The 21308-nt window shown below is 61.2% G+C and overlaps 2 protein-coding genes across 2 annotated transcripts in view; one reads left to right on the forward strand and one right to left on the reverse strand.

The window, feature by feature from the left end:
- The window catches only part of SPTBN4 (spectrin beta, non-erythrocytic 4), a 71793-nt gene extending 52903 nt beyond the window's left edge, over positions 1-18890 (reverse strand). Inside the window, 10 exon segments of the mRNA XM_075070711.1 lie at positions 712-894; positions 3354-3466; positions 3997-4112; positions 4781-4855; positions 5356-5367; positions 7607-7698; positions 8291-8464; positions 9018-9169; positions 9570-9732; positions 18839-18890. Of these exon segments, the coding sequence (XP_074926812.1) occupies positions 712-894; positions 3354-3466; positions 3997-4112; positions 4781-4855; positions 5356-5367; positions 7607-7698; positions 8291-8464; positions 9018-9169; positions 9570-9717 (1065 nt within the window). The 5' untranslated portion in view covers positions 9718-9732; positions 18839-18890.
- Positions 1-21308, forward strand: part of LOC116819215 (cdc42 effector protein 2-like) — a 280118-nt gene that overhangs the window by 201553 nt on the left and 57257 nt on the right. The gene's annotated exons all lie outside the window — the stretch shown is intronic.

A 21308-nucleotide genomic window follows, 5' to 3' on the forward strand; every position in this document is an offset into this window, starting at 1 on the left:
CCCGCCATCGCTCCCCTCCCACCATCACCTCCCACCCACCATCGCTCCCCCCGAGCCATCACCTCCCACCCGCCATCACCTCCCACCCGCCATCGCTCCCCTCCCACCATCACCTCCCACCCGCCATCGCTCCCCTCCCACCATCACCTCCCACCCGCCATCGCTCTCCTCCCACCATCACCTCCCACCCGCCATCGCTCCCCCCTCACCATCACCTCCCACCCAGCCATGGTCACACACCCCCAGCCATCACCAGAGCATCACCTGGGGACTCTGTGACACACCCTCTGCCATTGCTCCCACCTCCTGCCATTGCTCCCCTCCCAGCCATGGTCCCCCCCACCATCGCTCCCCCCACCCACAGCTTGTCACAGCCAGGCCCCCGCCACCCTGGCCATGACTGCAGCCTTCCCCACCCCCCACCCCCCGAGGGCACTGAGTGGGACTGGCTCTTCCCAGGTCCCGCTCTGCTCTGGGCGATTCCTGAGGGGGGCCAGGGGCACCTCGTGCCCGGACATCCCAGGAAACTCTCAGCTCAAGGACACCTGCAGCCAGCTGGATATAGAGACTCCACTTCCAAACCCACGTCCCACTACAGCTCCAGATTGGCTGCAGCAGTTAGAATCTGGGGGCGAACACCCCCTGTGCAGCGCCCCCCTGCCCGGCTCCCACGCCATCGCCCCGCGCGTCGCAGGCAGCCGCTCACTTGACCGGCTTCTCCAGGGTGCAGAAGGTGGTGAAGGCCTGGAGCTGCTGTTGCACCCCGGCCAGGGAGTTGGCGAACTTCTGGTTGCTGATGATGCCGACGGTGCGCTCGATCCACGCCAGCAGCTCGGCTGCTAGCAGCTCGTACCGCTCCATGAGCTTCTCGATCTCCACCGCCTGGTCCAGCACCTGTGGGGAGGGCAGGCGAGGTCATCGCAGGAGTAAACGGGCCCAGCAGCGGGCACCGGGGTGCCCCGTCTGCCGGGGACACCGTCTCTGCATCCTGGTGCGGCCCAGGCGAGTTAGGGCGGGACGGTCCCTTGGCTCTCCTGGGTTAACGGTGCTTTAGAACAATGCATGGAAAGGACTAGCCATGTCCCACTGCACCCCTTTAATCGCACCCACAGAGCCCAAGGGGTGATCTAGTCTAGACTCAGTCGGTTCTCCCACCCACCTCGCCGGAGCAGCCAGGCCCTGGCACCGCCTCTGCCTGTGGGTGATAACTCTGGGTCTGTGCAGTGCCTTGCATAGCGGGACCCTGGGCTATGGCTGTGGTGCAACGGCAACATGAATTATAACAAAGCAAATGCATTTCAAGAACCCTCATGAGCACTGCCCAGACCCCGGCCGCCTGAGATCGGGGCCCTGTTGGGCCAGGCGTCGCCCAGACCCTGGCCGAGATCGGAGCCCCGTCACGCCAGGTGCTATACAGACACAGAGTGCCAGACAAGACAGGCAGGGTGTGTGGGGGGGTATTTCCCAATGTTCATGGTTCCACTTTCTCTTCCCTTGTGCGTGGCTGAAGCTCCCTGTAAAAACCCACCAGGCCAATCCACCCTCCTTGGAATCTCTCCATCCTTCGCCCCCAGCTGCAGTGCCTATGAAACAGGATGACGTGCCTGAGTCTGCAGAGAGCCTGTTGCTGGGAGCCCCCTCTTGGATCTGACCCCCACAATCTGCCCTGAGTGTGAGTGACACAGAGATGCTGTCTGGGTCTGCAGAGAGCCTGCGCCGGTCGCTGGGTGGGGGGAGCTGCCCTGAGTGTGAGTGACGCTGCTCGATCTGCAGGGAGCCTGCACCCGTCACTGGGTGGGGGGAGCTGGCCCGAGTGTGAGTGACGCAGTGACGCTGCCTGGGTCTGCAGAGAGCCTGAGCCCGTTGCTGGGTGGGAGGAGCTGGCCCGAGTGTGAGTGACGCAGCAGCGCTGCCTGGGTCTGCAGAGAGCCTGAGCCCATCGCTGGGTCGGGGGAGCTGCCCTGAACGGGGCTGGCAGACTTGGGGACAGGCCCAGTCTCCTGCCGCACAGCCCGTTGGCCATGCTGCTGCTCTGGGAGTGGTCGCTGTACGGAGGTATCCGCTGGCCATCTGGGACTAGAGGCACCAGGCGCTGGCTTCCCCTGGCCCCCCTGCCAGCTCAGACAGCCCGGGCGCAGTGTGGTGCCCCCGCCAGCATCTCTCCACAGCCTTGCGGTCCTTTGCCGTGGCAGCCCTGCACAGGGGCAGTTTGAGCCTGGCGCTGATGCCGATGCTGCAGAGGGACAGCTCAGATGGGCATAGAAGACCAGCTGGCAGGACCCAGCTGTCAGCAGCGATCTCATCAGCAAGGCACCTGAGGGGATTGGGGGAGACACGCAAGTGCTGCTTCCAGGCACCCGGCCACGGAGCAGCTGGCGCCTTCCCTGGGCACCACCCTGAGAGCGCCCCCGGCTGCCCACCACGAACCAAAGGCAAACACTGCTGCCTCAGGAGCTGTGCCGCCTGGCTCACCCCTCAGCGTCGCTGGGCCAGCCACCACCCTGCCGGCCAGCCATCAGAGCTCTTCCAGGGTCAGCGCGGACCCCCCATTATATCCTGGCCAGGTACAACCCAGCCCCACCTTGGGACCCTGCCCCCTGCATGGTCATTGGCACTAGTGTCACTTGCGGGGGGGCCTCTCAGACTCATTTCACACTTGCTTTGCACTAGTGTAAATGGCCGCACAAGGGGAGCTGAGCCCATTACGGGCACTGGCAGCTCCTGGGTATGCTTGGGGTCAAGCCAAAGTAACTCAGCGGAATGGAGCATGGGGGCAGATGGAGGCACAGGAAACGGAAACTCCATGTCTACAGGCTCCAGGAGTCATGTGACTACATCAGAGCTCAGCTGCCAGAAGTCGGTCCAATCAAAAATACGACCTCACTCACCTTGTCTCTTTTAAAAACCAGCAGGTTTCCAGCTCACAGTTGGGAAGAAAAGCTCAGTACGTGACCCAAGTGTGAGCAACACAGCGACACTGCCAGAGTCTGCTGGGAGCCTGAGCCCGTCGCTCTGAGGAGTGCAAACTGTCCCCTCCATCGCAATGTGCTGTTAACTCCCAGCCCCACTGCTCCGGGACACGGCAGGGCCCCGATCTCGGGTCTGCACAGCGCCCAGCACAGGAGCGGGTCCCAATCTCAGCTGTCTCTACACTCTGCCACGAGCCGCACACGGCCGTACCCCTGTGCCAAACCGAGGGCGTCATTGCAGATTAGGGACTGGCCCTTGTTAACATCTGATGAGGAATTGTGGTCCCCCTGCAAACGGGTCGGCACCCTCTGTGGTCCCCCAGCAGGACCCATAAGTAATCAGTGAGCCCAGCGCCCCCTGGCAGCCACCCCCAAGGCACCCACCTTCCCAATCCTCTTCCCCTCCACTGCGAGGGCCTTCATTTTGGAGAAGTAGTGGTAGAAAGAGACCACATAGGTGATGATGGACTTCTCGTCCGGGCTCTCCATGTTCACGTCTGCCGGGGGAGGGACAGCACCGCTCAGCAGAGACGTCAGATCCGCCGGCCAAGCACCCGATATCAGCGCGAGGGATTAGCTGGCGTCTGTTCCCACAGCTCCGAGCACCTTGCCACCTGGACCGTATTTATCCCCAGTCCCCAGGGAGGCCAGGCCAGGCCAATCTCCCTGGATCACAGGTGGGGAGCTGAGGCCCCAGGAGGCCACGTTACTATTATTATTAGGTGTATCATGGGCACGCCCAGGTGTCCCAGCCATGCACTCGCTCCCCAGCGCGCTAGGTGCTGTAGAACACACCCCTTCACCCAGCAAGCCCCCAGTCTGGGTGCAACACGAGTGACAACAGGGGAGCACAGGGCATGACCCAGCGACATCAGCCAGCATGGAGAGCGGGGCTCTCAGCCTCCCGGCACCAACTGCTGTAGGGCTGAGTGTGACCAGACCCAGGGCACAGGGGAAGGGAGTTGGCCACAGGCACTCAGCGGCTGTTCCACCCCAGAGGTAGCTGCACCGGCAGACGTTGAGTTACCTTCCGGGTCCAGCAGCTTGGTCAGGCCCAGCTGCTGCTCGGCCACGTTGAAGGCCTGCTGCAGGTTGTAAGTAGCGTTGGATTTGGTGAGTTTGCTGAAGTCAATGATCTCTGGCCTGGGAATTCAACACAACACGAGAGACCTTCGGTGGTACATGCGGGGCAGCGGGACGGCCCCCCGGCTTAGAGCCATTTCTCCTGACCCCCCTGCCCTCCCAGAGCTGGGGACAGAACCCAGGAGTCCTGGCTCCCAGCCCCTCCCCCACTCTAACCACCAGACCCCTCCCTGCCTCCCTCCCTCCCTTCCTCCCAGAGCTGGGGATAGAACCCAGGAGTCCTGGCTCCGCCCCCCGCCCCCACTCTAACCAGACCGCACCTTTCCCTCTTCAGAGCTGGGGATAGAACCCAGGAGTTCATGGTCCTGGCCCCTCTACCCGCTCTATACACCAGAACACCCCCTCCTACCCCCCACCTTCCCCAGAGCTGGGGATAGAACCCAGGCTCCTGGCTCCGCCTCCCCAGCTCTAACACAGACGCCACCTTCCCTCCCAGAAGCTGGGTAGCATCAGGAGTCTGGAGCAGCCCCCCACTCTAACATAGACGCCCTGCTCCAGAGCCAGGATCTCTTCAGCCATTGGCCCTGATGTATTCCAAAAATCAGACCTCAGTTTGGAAGCTGCCAGCAATCAGAAACACCCAAAAGATTAGAATCTGGACCCAGTGTCGGGGGACCGGGGAGCAGACCAGCCCCCCACCGCCCAGCAGGAGGCATGCCGCCCAACACCTATGCCGGTGGCTTCAGGGCGTTAGAAGGATCCAGCCGTCTCTCCAGCTGGTGGTGAAGTTTTGGATATTCACTCTGGGTACAATGGAGGGGGTCCGAAAGAGGGGGCAGGGAAGCGAGTCATACAACCAGGCGCAGACGCAACCATGACGACACGCCCATGCACTCCGCTCTGCCGAGGAATCAGACCTCGCAGCAACCTAAGGAACAGCCTGGGCCATCCCTATCTAGCCCAGATCCCGGCACAGCTGCACCGGGGGATACGGCCTGGACACTGCACCGGGAATCGCCTGGAACCGCCTGCACCGGGGGATACGGCCCCGTGGGGGCATACGGCCTGGCGACCGACGCTGCACCAGGGGGATACGGCCTGAGATCCCGGCACCAGCTGCACCGGGGATAACGGCCTGGATCCCGGCACACAGCTGCACGGGGGATACGGCCTGGGATCCCGGCACCAAGCTGCACCGGGGGATACGCCTGGGATCCCGGCAGCTCACACCGGGGGATACGCCTGGGATCCCGCACAGCTGCACCGGGGGATACACGGCCTGGGATCCCGGCACCAGCTGCACCGGGGATACGGCCTGGGAGCACCAGCTGCACCGGGGGATACGGCCTGAGATCCCGGACCAGCTGCACCGGGGGATACGGCCTGGGATCGGCACCAGCTGCAACCGGGGGGATACGGCCTGGGATCCCGGGCACAGCTCCACCGGGGTACGGCCTGGGATCCCGGCACCAGCTGCACCGGGGGATTACGACCTGGGATTCCAGCCTAGCGATCTGCATCGGCGGGTTGACGTTGCAGCGGGAACGCGGATCCCGGCACCAAGCTGACCGGGGGATACGGCCCTTGGGATCCCGGCACCAGCTGCACGGGGGATACGGGCCTGAGATCCGGCACCGCCATGCACCGGGGGGACCATACGGCTGAGATCGCCGACGTAGCGCATCCGGGGGATACGGCCTGGGGATCCGACCAGCTCCACCGGGGGATAGGCCTGGGATCCGGCACTAGCTGCAGCCGGGGGATACGGCCTGGATCCCGGCAACCTAGCTGCACGGGGGGGATACGGCCTGGGATTCCTGGCACAGCTGTCACCGGGGGGATACGGCCTGGGATCCGGCCCAGCTCACGAGGGATTCGGCCTGGGATCCCGGCACCAGCTGCACCGGGGGATTACCGGCCTGAGATCACGGCACCAGCTGCCCGGGGGATCGGCTGAGATGCCGGCACCAGCTGCACCGGGGGATATCGGCCTGGATCCGGCACCGAAAGCTCACTGGGGTACGCCTGGACCCGGCACAGTCACCGGTCGACTGGGATCCCGGCACTAGCTGCACCGGGGGGGATTCGGCCTGGGATCCCGGCACCAGCTGCACCGGGGAATACGGCCTGGGATCCCGGCACCAGCTGCACCAGGGGGGATTCGGCCTGGGATCCCAGCACCAGCTGCACCGGGGGATACGGCCTGGGATCCCGGCACCAGCTGCACCGGGGGGGATTCGGCCTGGGATCCCGGCACCAGCTGCACCGAGCGGATTCGGCCGGGATTGCGGCACCAGCTGCACCGCCCACCTGGTCCCTACACCCGCCCGGTCCCTATGCCCGTCCGGTCCCTACGCCCGTCCGGTCCCCACGCCCAGTCCCTATGCTCACCTACTCCCTATGTATGACAAAGTGGAAATGTGCTGGCTGTGTTCTGTGAATGCTGAGTAGGGAGTATTGACCTGGGAAGGTGGCAGGGGGTTGTGCTGGGACGGCCCGGGCCTGCCTTGCGGAAGGGAGGATACACGAGCAGGTAACCTGAGACCCCAGGAGGGGGGTTGGAGGCCAGGTGACACCCCTGCCCAGGACACTGGACAAAGGACACAAAGGCTGGAGGAGCCGGGAAAGGCTGGGGGGAGCTTTCAGTTTGGAGCTGGCTGGGAAATGGAGAGGGGCCCCGACGGGGCTTGGGCTTCCCAACGGGGCTGTGGCCTCCCTGGGGCCCCAGATGGACCGAACTAAAGGGGGTCCTGTTGTCTGTACTTACAAGCTCTGGTCTGGACTGTGTTCCTGTCGTCTAAATAAACCTCCGTGTTACTGGCTGGCTGAGAGTCACGTCTGACTGCAAAGTGGGGGTGCAGGACCCTGTGGCTTCCCCAGGACCCCGCTGAGGCGGACTCACTGTGGGAAGCGCACGGAGGGGCAGAGGATGCTGAATGCTCCAAGGAGAGACCCAGGTGGTGAAGACACGTGAGCTTCTTGCCCTGAACAAGTCTGCTCCAAGGGAGAGGAGGCTCCCCAAAGTCCTGACTGGCTTAGTGGGGAGCAGTTCCAGAGCATCGCCCGGGGACACTGTGACACTATGCCCGCCCGGTGCCTATGCTCCCCTGGTCTCTACACCCTCCCAGTCCCTATGCTTGCCCGGTCCCTACACCCTCCCGGTCCCTATGCCCCATTCCCACGCCCGCCCAGTTCTTACACCCTCCCAGTCCCTACGCCCGGTTCCTCTGCCTGCCCCGTCCCTACGCCTACCTGGTCCCTATGCCCAGTTCCTCTGCCTGCCCCGTCCCTGTGCCCACCCAGTCCCTATTCCTGCCCAGAGAATGCCCGGTCCCTACCCCACCCAGTCCCTACGCATGCTGATCTAGGGACCAGCAGGCAGAACCCACCCTGCCAGGGAGCAAAGCGAGGCCCGAGGCACAGCTCATGACCACGCCAGGAGGGAAGTGAGGAGTCACAGCCCAGGGCCTGTCAGGTGCCCCAGGAGGGACGCCCCCTGAGAAGGCCAGCTGGGAGCCATGGGGGCACCTAGGCAGCTCCAGAGCCCCCCTCACCCTGCCGTCTTCATCTGGCACCAGAGCAGCAGCGCGTCCTTGGCCGAGCGGGTCTCCCTGTTGTCTTCCGTCTCAATTTTAATCACCTGGATCTGGGCGAGGGGGGAGGATGATTGACACGCGCCATGGAAACGCTCAGCCCTTCCCCGTAGGACACCTGGGTTCCACTGGCCGCTCCCCTCCCCCTGCTCCTCAAGTCCTGCTGGGGAATCCCCCTAAGGCAGCACCTTGGGAGAACAGAGTGAGCTGCAGCTCCTCTGCTCCAGCGCCCGGCCTGGGGGGGAGCTCTGCGTGGGGTTAGCGGGTGTAGCTGGCCCTATGCCACCCGCCTGGCTGGGCGGGGGTGGTGTTTTGTGATCGATATGGGGATCACTTCGCTGTTGGGATGCAGCCACCTCTGGGGGGGATGGCAGCGGCTGTGTAACAGGCAGGGAGAGGCAGAGCGGAGTCGCCTGCCTTGGGGTGGGGCAGTCCCGGGGATCTGTCACTACCCCACGGCACCCGGCACCGCCCTTATGCTCCTGGGCTGCAGCTCCCAGCACCGCCGGCAAGGCAGAGCGCCCCCTGTTGACCTCCCACCCCACTCCCTGCAGCATAGCGTCCCCTAGCGCTACCCCCACTCCCCGGAGCACCTGATTTCCCCCGAGTGCCCGCCCGGGCACTGGCCTCGCCAGCCCCTCGCACCTGGAACCGCAGGATGATGGTCCAGATGAGCCCCAGCGTCAGGCGGTGGTTCCCGTCCACGATGTCGTGCGAGCCAACGTTCTCCAGGTGCACCCGCTGCTCCTTCAGGAACTGCAGGGCTTTGTCCACGTTCTCCAGCGAGTGGATCCGCATGCGCCCGCGCGTCGGCTTGGGCTGGGGGCGAAGGGGAGGGGCCTGAGCACTGCGCCTCCAGCTGCCCCTCGCCCCGGGGCCACGCAGGCTCCCCGCCCACCCAGGAGAGCTCTCAACTAATGCATCCTCGCCCTGGGCCTGGCAAAGCGCCCTGAGACACCAGCCAGGCCTGGCCCCACCATGCTCAGCACAGCCAGAGCTGGGCACGGGGACAGCCCGGTGATGGGGCAGGACAACGGCCCCAGGCAGAAGAGAGGGACCAGAAGGAGTGCCGGCAGACAGACGGGGGGCTATCTATGGGGACGGACGGACGGACAGACAGGAGCCATGTCCATCCCAGATCCCCTTCGCAGAACCACCCCCTAACCCCACCCTCTGCTGCTGACTCCCGGAGGCTGTTTCTCTGTCCATGCCGGCTGGGGACTCAGCGCCAGCATCCTGCCACCCCAGCTGTGCCCTGCATCCCACCATGGCACCCTAGCGCAGACTCTGACGGGGCAGCCCCCTGGGGCCCCCGGCCCCGGAGCTGGACGGAAGGGGCCCCACAGCACCGGGCTGGTCCAGGCGTTCTCACCAGCTGCTCCCCGGACAGCACCTCCAGCAGCTTGGTCAGCACGTAGCCATCGCGGAGGTCGGCGTAGAGGTCACTGATGCGGCAGGACACCTGGGCCAGGTGCGAGTTCACCCACTTGGTGAAGGTTTTCTTCTGCACAGCCTCGCGCTCATCTGCCGTGGTCAAAAGCAGCGCGGTCACTGCCCTGCCCACACCCAGCCTGTGGGGATGGCTACAAGCCACATGTGCAGGGCCTCCCACAGCACCCCCTGCTCTAACCAACACAGTGCACTGCCCTGCCAGTGCCAGGAACAGAACCCAGGAGTCCTGGCGCCACCCCTGGCTCTAACCACTAAACCCCACTCCCCTCCCAGAGCTGGGGACAGAACCTAGGCGTCCTGGCCCCCAGCCCTCCCGCTCTAACCACTAGACACCCCTCCCCTCCCAGATCCAGGGAGAGAACCCAGGAATCCTGGCTCCCAGCCCCCCCTGCTCTAACCACTAGATCCCCCTCCCCTCTCAGAGCTGAGGAGAGAACCCAGGCGTCCTGGCCCCCAGCTCCCTGTGATGTACCGGCAAGTGCTTTGATGCGGGAGCACTCGAACAGCTTGGCGGTGGCCGTGGAGTCATCCCAGGCCTGGCTGTCCATGTTCTCCCAGTGGGTGTTGTTGTTCTGCAGCTGCACCTCCATGTTATCCAGCTCGGCTGCTCCGTTGGCCATCGGGGAGTTTAACGTCTACCAGAAACGACAGCAAGTGACAGGCTCTGGGCCGGGGTTCGCGGAGACCCTGCTCCAGCCGGCAGCCCCAGGAACCTCCAGCTGGATCGGGGTCTGGCAGTCAGCCTGACTGCTCTTTTCTAAGTAGCGTGAACAGTGCCAAGCACTTTCCTGCAACCAGAGCACGACAGTTACTGGTGCACGTACAATGCTACACGCTCAACGTTCCTGCATGCCTGCCCCTCCCCCCGCCCAGGAACGGGTCTCACATGCCATCCCATCACTCATCGTGCAACTGACAATGCACCAAGTGTGTGCACGAGTGATCAGCACGGGGGAAAGCTGCACGCATGATTCACTGCCAACGTGCAGTCCGTGTATGCCATGCCTCAGCATGCCAGGGACAGAACTGGCACCTGCTGCACCCCAGCTTCATGCACTTGGCTTCTGCCCACATACCTGCCATCTCGTGTGTCTAAACATCAGACACAAGTGACTGCTGCGCGCAAAGCGGTGCCCTCAATTGCCCGTGTGACAGTGCTGCTGCTCACACTCATGCGTTCACTCACACGGAGCCCTGGGGGGGAAGCAGGCTCTGTGCTGCACACGCATGGCCCAGCACGCACAGGCCCCTGCTAGCTTGCCAAGGCTTTGCACACGTGCGAGTCACCCAGACAACGCTGCCCATGCTGAGCAGTGATTTCTCAGGGCAGGGACTGTCTGTCCACTGGGCCTGGCCAGCCCCTGGCATAAGGGATTCCTGAGCCCACCGGGGCTTTGGGGACTGCCACGGCCCTAATGAGTCAGCAAAACCCCGAGGAACCAACGATCTCCCTAGCCGCAAAATGCCGCACGCAGAGGCCAAAATCCCGGAGGAGACTAAAAGGGCGGCTGTAGAGAGTCGCTGGCCCCGATGCACGAGTAATCTGTACAGAGCTGTGCACAGCCCCCCCAGCCGAGAACACCGGCTTGGCCCTCCTCACAGCCCCGTTCTCCGAGCGTGGGCTGCGCCAATCCCTGCGCAGATCTCGGCCCGAGTGGGGCCTGTGCAGGACGCATGCTCCTGATGAGTTCGTTACCTCGCTGGTGTTACACAGCAGCCAGGGAAGGGGGGATTTGCCCAGCAGATGCCAACTTGCCAAGAAGGCAAGCGAGATTATCCAGCAGGGTGCACAGCAGGGCTGCAGGGGGTGGGGTGGCCACTGGGAGCCAGGATTCCTGGGTTCTACCCCAGCTCTTCCCCTTGGCCTGCTGGATGATGTGGGGCAGGTCACTTCTCCTTCTGCTCTCCGTCAATTTAGACTGGAAACTGTCCCGGGCAGGCGCTGTGCAGCACTTGGCACAATAGGCCGTAATACACCTAAAATCTGTGCCTTTCCCTTCGGGCTCTGCTTCCTCATGTCTCTGTGCAAAATGCCACCCTCGTAAGCCGACAGCATTACTCTCCCTTTGCACTGGTGCGATGGCAGCACACGGGGCTGGGCAAGGAGGACTCAGCCCCCAGGGCTTCGCTGCACACAATGACTCGATAAATGCACAATCCAGACGCCTGACAGCGACCAATGGTAACACCTCCCCATCGCACCACGGAGCTCGCAGCAGGCTTTGCAAACAGGACTTACGGCCTGCTCAGGCTAATAGATTTTAAGCCCAGAAGTTGCCTTTATGATCTAAGTTGCCCTCCAACATCAGAGAGTCGCCCAGAGATCCTGCACCCAGCCCAGCACGCGGGAACGGAGAGATTCCACTGACGTGTCTTGCCCGGCTCGCCTGGTTCGCCTGCCGCTCTCTAGCCCGTCTCAGAGCTATGAGTGAACGAGGGATGGGACCTGTTGTGACGTTGCACTCCATATGCTTTATGCAAATATGCTTGGAGCGTGAATACGATGTAACTGGAACACGCTTCATGCAAAAGGTCTCTGGTAAGGGATCATTACAAAGCTTATCATCTCCCGAGTGTGGGCAGCCTGTTTGTATGAACGGACCCGTCTTGTATCTACAACTAGAAATATAAGGTCCTATTGTAATTGTGCAAAGTGTGGGCCATTAATGGTGGTTTAGAATCTTGATGGCTCCCATTGACTAGGACAATTGCTTGTAGACGGTTTATTTACCTGCAAGCCTTCTTGTGGACATGGGGGCCAGCCTGTGGGTAAAGAAAACTGAGCTCTTACAGTGACATGTGACCATGTCACCTAATATTGGAATTCACCTTAAACCTGGTGCTTTTCCATTTAGGAGGAGGAGTGGGAACCCAGAGAGACAAAGGCTTCACACCTTGGGCCAAAGCTATAAAAGGGGGCCAGTCATGAGAAATCCTCTAATTACCACCTGAGCTGTATCAGGGGAAAAGCTTAGGCCCAGACTAGGAAGGAGTCTAGTCTGTGAAAGAAGCTTATTGGAACATCTGAGGGTGAGATTTACCTGTATTCAGTTTCTTAAATACATTAGGCTTAGACTTGCGTGTGTTTTCTTTTATTTTGCTTGGTAACTTACTTTGTTCTGTCTGTTATTACTTGGAACCACTTGAATCCTACTTTTTATCCTTAATAAAATCACTTTTGTTTATTGATAAACTCAAAATAAGTGATTAATACCTGGGGGAGCAAACAGCTGTGCATCTCTCTCTACCAGTGTTATAGAAGGCAGACAGTTTATGAGTTTACCCTGTATAAGCTTTATATAGAGTAAACCAGATTTATTTGAGGTTTGGATTCCATTGGGAGCGAGAGATGGGTGTCCTGCTGAATAGTTTTTGGTTAAAGTCTGCAGCTTTGGCCGTGTGGTTCAGACCCTGGGTCTGTATTGCAGCGGACTCTGGCTCAACAAGACAGGGTTCTGGAGTCCCAAGCTAGCAGGAAAAACCAGCTCAGAGGTAGTTACAGCACGTCAGGTGACAGTCCCAAGGGGGTCTGTGTGACCGAACCCGTCACACCCATCACGCTGCATGTCAAGTCCCCCTGCCACCGATCAGGGCCCCTCCAGTGTGGAAGCCGGCGGAGGAGCTACTACTGCATCGTCCGCACAGTAACTATTCCGGGCCCCAGGGGCTCTCAGTGCAGCCAGGTCATGCGGGGCACTACCCGGGCATGGCTACAGTGCTCAATTTCCCCACGACAAGGCCTGAAAACAGCAATGGGGGGGTCAGACTCCTGTCGCTTGCCCCCTCCACCTGGAAACTGGAGCCACCAACGCCCGCTACAACGAGGGGCCAGAGGGTCAGGTATGAGGTTGGGAACGTCTGCAGTGATACGCAGAGATGAGCAAATAACTGAACTTTCCATTTGGTGGCTGAGCTGGAAAATCTGGACAGAAAAATCATTCACGGCCAACTCGAAATGACGATTATTGGTTTTATACTTGGAGAAATGAGAAAACTCCAAATATTTCAATGTGGGTCAAATGAAACATTTCGTTTTCTGGGGTTTTCTTCTCTCTTCTTTGTGCAGCTTGTTTTTGCAGGACAGCTCCATTGCCCTGGGAAAAGTCAAAGCGTGTCCTCTGGCTACCAGGATTCGCTGCATTTACCCTGAATTAGCGCCTAGTTCGACCAAGAAATGCAGATTGTGGCAAATAAACGGTTCCCCCGGCCCCTCTCCCCACCGCAGGGCTGAGGTTCATGGAGCGGCGCTGGAAAGCTGCGAGCTGTGCATTTGCCAGGTTTGAACGACTCCCTCGCCGGACGTTCCTCACTAGGAACACCCCGTGTTTCTGCCCCATGAGGGTGTCTGGGCGCCTGGTGAGCTGGGCACAAACCATCGCACATGCAGACATGTGCCCCCAGCCCTGGTTGGCAGCAACGCGTGAGCTCTTCTCCGTCACACAATCACACACACAGGGGAGCGAGAACCCCTGTGCCTGGCAAAGGACTGGGGGGGTGTAATATTACAGCTTCGCTTGCACAGCTTTGCAGCCACAGATCTCACTGTACCCAGGAGCCTGGCGCTTTCCTCTGCCAAGGAAAGGAGGGTTTCCTGGGCCCTGGAGGAGACGAACCAGAAGTTCTGAGAGGGCTTTGCCGACCCCTACAAAGGGGGCAGTAGAGACAGCAAAGGCTGCAGCTATTGTGTATAATTATCTCGGTTACAGCAGCGCATGCAGGTTCCACCTGAGAACAGGGGCCCGTCGTGCCAGGCGCTGCTCAGACCCCGACCGAGATGGCATGGTGCCAGAAGTGATGGATAGATCAACAGAGCACCAGGTAGTGCTCCCCCCGCATGGGGCCTGCAGGGACTTGGCACTTTGCAAACTGCCAGGATTGTTACCCCCACTGGACAGGCAGGGGAAACTGAGGCACAGTGACGGGACGGGACTTGTGCATGAACCTGGGCTCCCAGCCTTCCCACCGGCTCTAACCCACTAGGCCCTACTCTCCTCCCTGAGTCAGAAATAGAACCCAGGAGTCCTGGCTCCCAGCCCCCCGCCCCCAACCACTAGTTCCCAAGCCCCCCAGAGCTGGGGACAGAACTCGCTTTTGGAACAGATCTGTTAGAACAGCCCCTCTGGGTTTTGCCAGTGCTGGCAAATCACTCCTCCCCCCCACCCCCCGCCCCCGGAATTGTTCCCCTGGTTATTTGACGTCTCATTTCCAGCCTGGATGTGTCCAGCTTCAGCGTCCAGCCAGCGGCTCGCCCGACCTCCCTCTGCGAGCCTGACGAGCCCGCCAGGAAACGTGTGTTCCCCTGTGGACAGCACCAGGCTGGGACCCAGGCACCCCTGAACCATCTCTGTGCTCAGCTCCCGCCGTCTGTCACTCCCAGGAGCTTTTGAACCCGTCGGTCGTCCTCCTGGCCCTCCCAATCGACCAGCGGGCCCCAGAACCGGCCCCAGGCTCCCAGCAGCGTCGCACCAGGGCCAAACACAGGGGGAATCACTTCTCTGCTCCTGCGGGAGAGTCCCCTGTTCCAGGGCCTCGTGCTGGGCGTTTCTGGGGGGCAGAGCTCCCCCTACCCCGATCCCCCAGCTCCCTCTATGGAGTTCGGGGGAGCTGCAAACTGAGGGGGGGCGCGGGGGTAGCTGTGCCAGGGAGACGTGTGAGAGGCTCTCTTCTGCTTCTCGCTGTGCACCCCCCTTTGCTCCAGCCCCCCCATTCCCCAGTGACTAACAGACCAGCCTCAAAGAGCAACAGAGCCACTTCCCCTTGCCGGTGGCTTCCTCCGGCCGGAAGGGGCGCTGGGCACTGGCACAAGGACAGGCTGAACCCCCGCCAGTGCCTCAGCCAGCAGAACGAAAGCCCAGCGTGTCCGCCCTCAAGCGAAGTACCAGCACCAGCTCTCCGGGCCGGGCCAGAGGTCAGGCCGGGGCCCTCGCCCCGGGGGCTAAGGTGGGGGTCTGACAGAGCCCTGTGTGGTTAAGAGGAGGGGGCTCCCCAGTGGGCTGAAGGCTCCTGGATCCCACCCTTCGGCCGCCCCAGCGGTGGCTGCTGACGCGCAGACCCGGGCGCTCTCAGCAGGGCAGGATCGGTCCCGCTGTGCAGATCGGCAGTGACAGGTGCTCAGCGGCGGCAGGATAAAGCGCCCAGGGGGCCGGAGCGGGCGGGGGGGCATCTGTCAAACCCAGCGATGGAGCTGAGAAGATGCATGGAGAGGCACAAAGGGCCCCCGAGTGGCGATGGACAAGTCCCTGCGTCTCTCTGGGGCTCAGCTGCCCAATCTGTAATATGGGGACAGTGAGCCTCTCATCTGCTCAGATCGGGAGCTCCTGGGAGCAGGTGCTGGGTCTCACTCTGGGTCTGTGCAGCACACGCGGAGTCCTGATCTCGGCTGGGGTCTGGGCAGTGCCCGGCCCGACAGGGCCCCAATCTCGGCTGGGGTCTGGGCAGTGCCCGGCCCGACAGGGCCCCGATCTCGGCTGGGGTCTGGGTAGCGCCTGGCCCAAAGGGGCCCCGATCTCAGCTGGGGTCCGGGCAGTGCCCAGGGCTGCTTAGGGTATTAATCACTTACTCTGGGTTAATTAATAAACAAAAGTGATTTTGTGAAGTATAAAAAGTAGGATTCAAGTGGTTCCAAGTAATAACAGACAGAACAAAGTAAGTTACCAGCAAGTCTGAGTCTAATACAGTAGGAAAATGTTTACAGGTAAATCTCCCCCTCCGAGATGCTCCAGTCAGCGTCTGTCACAGCCTAGCCTCCTCCCTAGCCTGGCCCGATCCTTTCCCCGGTACAGCCCGTGTTAGCCCAGCTCAGGCGGTGCCTAGGGGGGTTCTCATGACTGCAGCCCCCATTGTCCTGCTCCACCCCTTTTACAGCTTTTGCCCAAGGCGGGATCCTCTGTCTCTCTGGGTCCCCACCCTCATCTCAGTGGAAAAGCCCCAGGTTTAAGATGGATTCCAGCGCCAGGTGACACATATCAGGGGCTGTTAGTCGGTATCCACAAAAACAACGAGGAGTCCGGTGACACCTTAAAGAGTAACAGATTTGCTTGGGCAGAAGCTTTTCTGGGTAAAAAGCTTCTGCCCAAATAAATGTGTTAGTCTTTAAGGTGCCACTGTACCAGGTGACATGATCACGTGTCCCCGGCCTCCATTCTTCCGGCCTGACTCCCAGGTAACCAGAGCCATTTACACCCAATTGTCCCAGCCAATGGGAGCCGTCAAGCTTCCAAGCCACCATTAATGGCCCCCACTTTGCATAATTGCAGTAGGACTGGGAATTAACTTCATATTCCTAGATACAAGACTGGTCCATGCGTACAAACAGGCTGCCCACACTCAGGAGATGATAAGCTTTGTAATACCACCTTAGAAGAGACCTTTTGCATGAAGCGTATTCCAGTTATATTATATTCACCCTCATCAGCATATTTCCATAAAACATTCTGCAGTGCAACGTCACAACGAGATGAGCCTGAGAGCCAGGGCCAAACCCACCAGGCTCGCGGTTATCTGCATGAGAGGCCAGGGCAGGAGGAAAGCAAGGGCGGAACCGCTGCTGGGGGCTGTTTGAGCACGGACACAGCTGGGCCAGCCGGGTAAACAGGCTCATCCCCATGTTCCCAGCCAGGCAGGGATTGTGATTGCCTTGGCCGGAGGGGCCTTGTGCCTACCGCAAGCTGGAGCCCTTCACCCTGGCGCCCGGCCTGCAGCCCAGAACTTCGCCTGTGCTGGAGCAGAGCCTGGGGAAGGAGATGCCCAGCCCCTCACCAACAGCTCTGCATGTCATTTCTAGCCTGAGCTCGTCTTGCTCTAGTGTCTGGCTGCTGCCTTTGCCAGCTCCAAGCCCGGAGTTCGCACCCAAGCTGGGCCCGTTCTCCATCCAGCGCCCTGCAGCGTCCGATGGCCGGGGGCGCTGTCCCGAACCAGCTTGCTCAGCGCCGGGCCCAGGCAGCGGGGCTTTCTCGCCGTAACAGGTGCTCCCATACCCAGAGCTGGAGGAGCTGAGGCCTGGTGAGGTGGCTGTGCCACTGGCACCGTTATCCACAGAGGCTGGTCACACTGAGTCTGTGGCAGAGGGCAGGACAGGTTCCCCGCGCTGGAAAGGAGCCTGCCTGGCCTGAGAGCAGCACGTGAACCTGCCCAAGTAGCTGGCAGCATCATGGGTCTTTCTGTCTCCCTCAGAAGGGTCAGGATGCAGCAGAGAAAGGGGGTGGATGGGCTGATCCTCACCGCCCCCTGCTCCGGTGCTGGGGCACAGCCCCACAGGGCAGGATCCTGGCACCACTCTGGAACTGAACGATTCCCTCTCATCCTGGGCCAAAACAGGAGGCCTGGAGCCCAGATTCCCCTCGAGGGACCAACGCCAGCCAGGCAGAGCCTGCCGCAGATGCTCTGAGCTGGGCGATGCAGGAGTCAGCCTGGCCCCTTCTGGCCTGGAAATGCCTGGAAAGAACGCACGGCCAGCCAGGCCCACTGGGGTCTGCCAGCCAGCCAGGAGCAGCAAATCAACCATGTCTGGCCGGGCACCTGACCCAGCCCAAGCCCCGGTGCAGCCAGAGGCCGCCGGCAGGTAGGGAGCCGAGTAGCTCTGTCCCTCGCCCGCCCGCGTTCACACATATGTCCCCAGGCGCTCGTCCAGCTGGCTGCCTGGAAAACGCCAGCACGCTGGGCTACTGCAATGGATGGGGGGAGATGGAATCATGTTGCGGGGACAGAGAGAGGACACAGCTGGGGACGGATGGACAGAGGGGGACGCACAGACAGGCTGCCAGGGGGTAGATACAGAGACACACAGGTGGGACCCAGCCTCCGGCCCCACTCTCTCCCTATGCCACTGGCTTTGTTTTAGCCACAACCTCCAACCCGACCGGGAAAGCAACCCCCCCTCCTCCCCAGGGGCTGGAGGAATAAATTAAAACCTGGGCAAGGCTAGGACCTTCCCCGGCTGGCCGCAGCGTCTGCCCCCAGCCGGAGCTGTGCTAGCCAGCTGGCTCCTGGCCAGGCCCCCGGGTACAACAGCGGCTGGGGGGGCCACGCTCAGCTCACGGCAAGGAGTGTCTCTGCCCTGCCGTTCACCTTCAGCAGCCATGGTGCAGGACATGGACAGATGCTGCTTCGGGCAGGGATTCAGGGGGGTCACAGGGTCTCCTCGTCCCATGGGCACCGACCAGGGCCACAAGGCAGAGAATAAATAACTGCCTCTGCCTGGGTCTGGCCAGGGCCGCCACCTGCCTGGGCCCGGAGAGGCGGCGCAACGCTCTTGGCAAACGCCAGCCCGGCCAAAATCCCAACCTACCCCCCAGCCACCAGCTCCCCCGGGGCCGACACACAGGGCAGCTCGGGGCTCAGAGGGACAAGTGCCCCCCCTTGGCACACACCCAGCTCCGGCTGGCGACCTCGACGGGCCATGAGCACCCAGAGCCTGTGCTCGGCTGGCACCCTGGGGTGGCGCCCTCCACCCTCCCGCGAGGGGGGCTCCCCCCATGCCCATGCCCCCCTATTACCCTGCCACCTGCCCCTATTACCCTGCCCGTGCCCCCCATGGCTGCCCCCCTTCCCCTCCACCTGCCACCCCCCCCATGGCTGCCCTTCCCATCCCCGCCAGCTGCCACCACCTTGCCCACGCTCCCCCATGCCTGTGCCCCCCTTCCCCCGCCACCTGCCCACGCCCCCCATCCCCGCGCCCCCCCGGAGGAGGGCTCCCCCTCATCCCCGCTATGCCTGCGCCCCACGCCGCGGCGCAGGACTCACCCCGGCGCCGGCTCTCGCAGCATCCGGGCCCGGTGCGCGCCGGCAGGCGCCCGGCCAGCAGCCCCGCCGTCACCGCGCTCCCCGCGCCCGGCCAACTCGCGGCAGCGCAGACCTCCCCCCGTCCCCGCCCGGCTGCCGCGGCTTGGGCGGCCCGGAGCGCGGAGCGGGGCAGGGGGCAGAGGGGCGGGATGCGCTCGGGATGCAGCCTGCAGGGCGCCTGGGTCCTATTGCTGCCACACGCCGCGAGCAACCCCCCCTCCACTGGGGCGAGAGTGTCAGTGGGCTCTGCCAAGCGGGGTCTGGCCCTTGGGGGCCTGGGCAGCGCCCAGCCGGATGGGGCAGTGATCTCGGCTGGGGCCTGGGGTGCGCCCAGCGTGATGGGGCCCTGATCTCGATCGGGGTCTGGGCAGCGCCTGGCACGACAGGGCCCTGATCTCAGCCGGGTCTGGCAGCACCCAGCACGACGGGGCCCTGATCTCAGCCAGGGTCTGGGCAGCACCCAGCACGACGGGGCCCTGATCTTGCCAGGGTCTGGGCAGTGCCTGGCGTGAGGGGGCCCTGATCTCACCAGGGTCTGGGCAGTGCCCAGCACGACGGGGCCCTGATCTTGCCAGAGTCTGGGCAGCGCCTGGCACGAGGGGGCCCTCATCTCGCCAGGGTCTGGGCAGCACCCAGCCCAGTGCAGGACTTGATCTCAGTTGGGGCCTCAAAATTTGGATTTTTTTATTTAAAATTTTTTTAATAAAAGAATTTTACCATCCCAGTCTCAGTGGGATAAAGTCTCAGCAGGAAAGGGGAGTTTGCCCCTTGTAGATTTATGGGGCTGTTAAAATTGGCCCCCGGGAGCCTAGCTGAAGCCAGGAGCTGCAGGGAGCAGCACCAGTGACTCTGGCCGTTTGACCTGTGCCTGCGTTTGGATTGTTTCCTCAGGTTCCCACTTGTTCAGGTCAGTGGGGAATGTGAGCCAGTTGCAGGATCAGGGACATGGGGCTGAATGAAGATAATTTGGGTCACAAGGTCCATCCTACTGGGCATCCCCAATGCTGTAGCCCTGTCTGGCCCTTTAGAGAGCCGGAGCAGTTCACCCCTTTTCCAGCTACTGTTCCTGGCTCTCTGCAGACTCAGGAAGGCACAGTGCACCTTGATTGTGCATCTAGCATAGGGGGTCTCAGACTGTCCTGTGACCTCTTTCACACAGCAAGCCCCTGAGTGCCACCTCCCTTACACGTTACAAACACTTGTAAAAGCAGCAAAGAGTCCTGTGGCACCTTTTAGACTAACAGACGTTTTGGAGCATGAGCTTTCGTGGGTAAATACCCACTTCGTCAGATGCATGTAGTGGAAATTTCCAGGGGCAGGTATATATATGCAAGCAAGCTAGAGATAATGAGGTTAGTTCAAGCAGGGCGGATGAGGCTCTGTTCTAGCAGTTGAGGTGTGACCTTCCAGAAAACACCATCCTAGCCACCATGGATGTAGAGGCTCTCTACGCGAACACCCCACACACAGATGGAATATAAGCTGTCAGGAACAGTATCCCTGATGATGCCACAGCACAACTGGCTGCTGAGCTCTGTGCCTTTATCCTCACACACAACTATTTCAAATTTGATGACAATATATATCTCCAGATCAGTGGCACTGCTATGGGCACCCGCATGGCCGCACATATGCCAATATTTTTGGCCGACTGGACAACGCTTCCTCAGCTCTCGTACCACTCATGCCCCTTCTTACCTACGCTACATTGATGACATCTTCATCATCTGGACCCATGGGAAGGAGATTCTTGAAAATTCCACACGATTTCACAGCTTCCACCCACCATCAACCTCAGCCTGGACCAATCTACACAGGAGGTCCACTTCCTAGACACCGACGGTGCAAAATAAGTGATGGTCACATACACCACTCTATCAAAAACCTAACCAACCGCTATGCCTACTTCATGCCTCCAGCTTCCATCCCGGGCACATCAGACGATCCATTGTCTACAGCCAAGCACTGAGGTATAACCGCATCTGCTCTAACCCTCAGAACAGAGACCAACACTCAAAAGTACAATACCCACACGAGGAACGTAGGAAACAGATCAGCAGAGCCAGACGTGTACCCAGAAGCCTCCTAACTGCAAGACAAACCCAGAAAGAAACCAACAGGACTCACTGGCCATCACATACAGCCCCAGCTAAAACCTCTCCAATGCATCATCAGGGATCTATACCCATCCTGGACAATGATCCACACTTTCAAGGCCTTGGGTGGCAGCAGTCCTCGCCCACAGGCAACCTGCCAACCTGAAACATATTCTCACCAGTAACTGCACACCCGCACCATAGTAACTCTAGCTCAGGAACCAATCCATGCCAACAAACCTCGATGCCAACCTGCCCACATATCTACACAGCGACCACATTCACAGGACATAACTCAGACCGAGCCAACACCATCACCGGGGGGGGGAGTTCAT

This window comes from Chelonoidis abingdonii, chromosome 11 (assembly GCF_003597395.2).
Source record: "Chelonoidis abingdonii isolate Lonesome George chromosome 11, CheloAbing_2.0, whole genome shotgun sequence".
Taxonomy (NCBI): domain Eukaryota; kingdom Metazoa; phylum Chordata; order Testudines; family Testudinidae; genus Chelonoidis; species Chelonoidis abingdonii.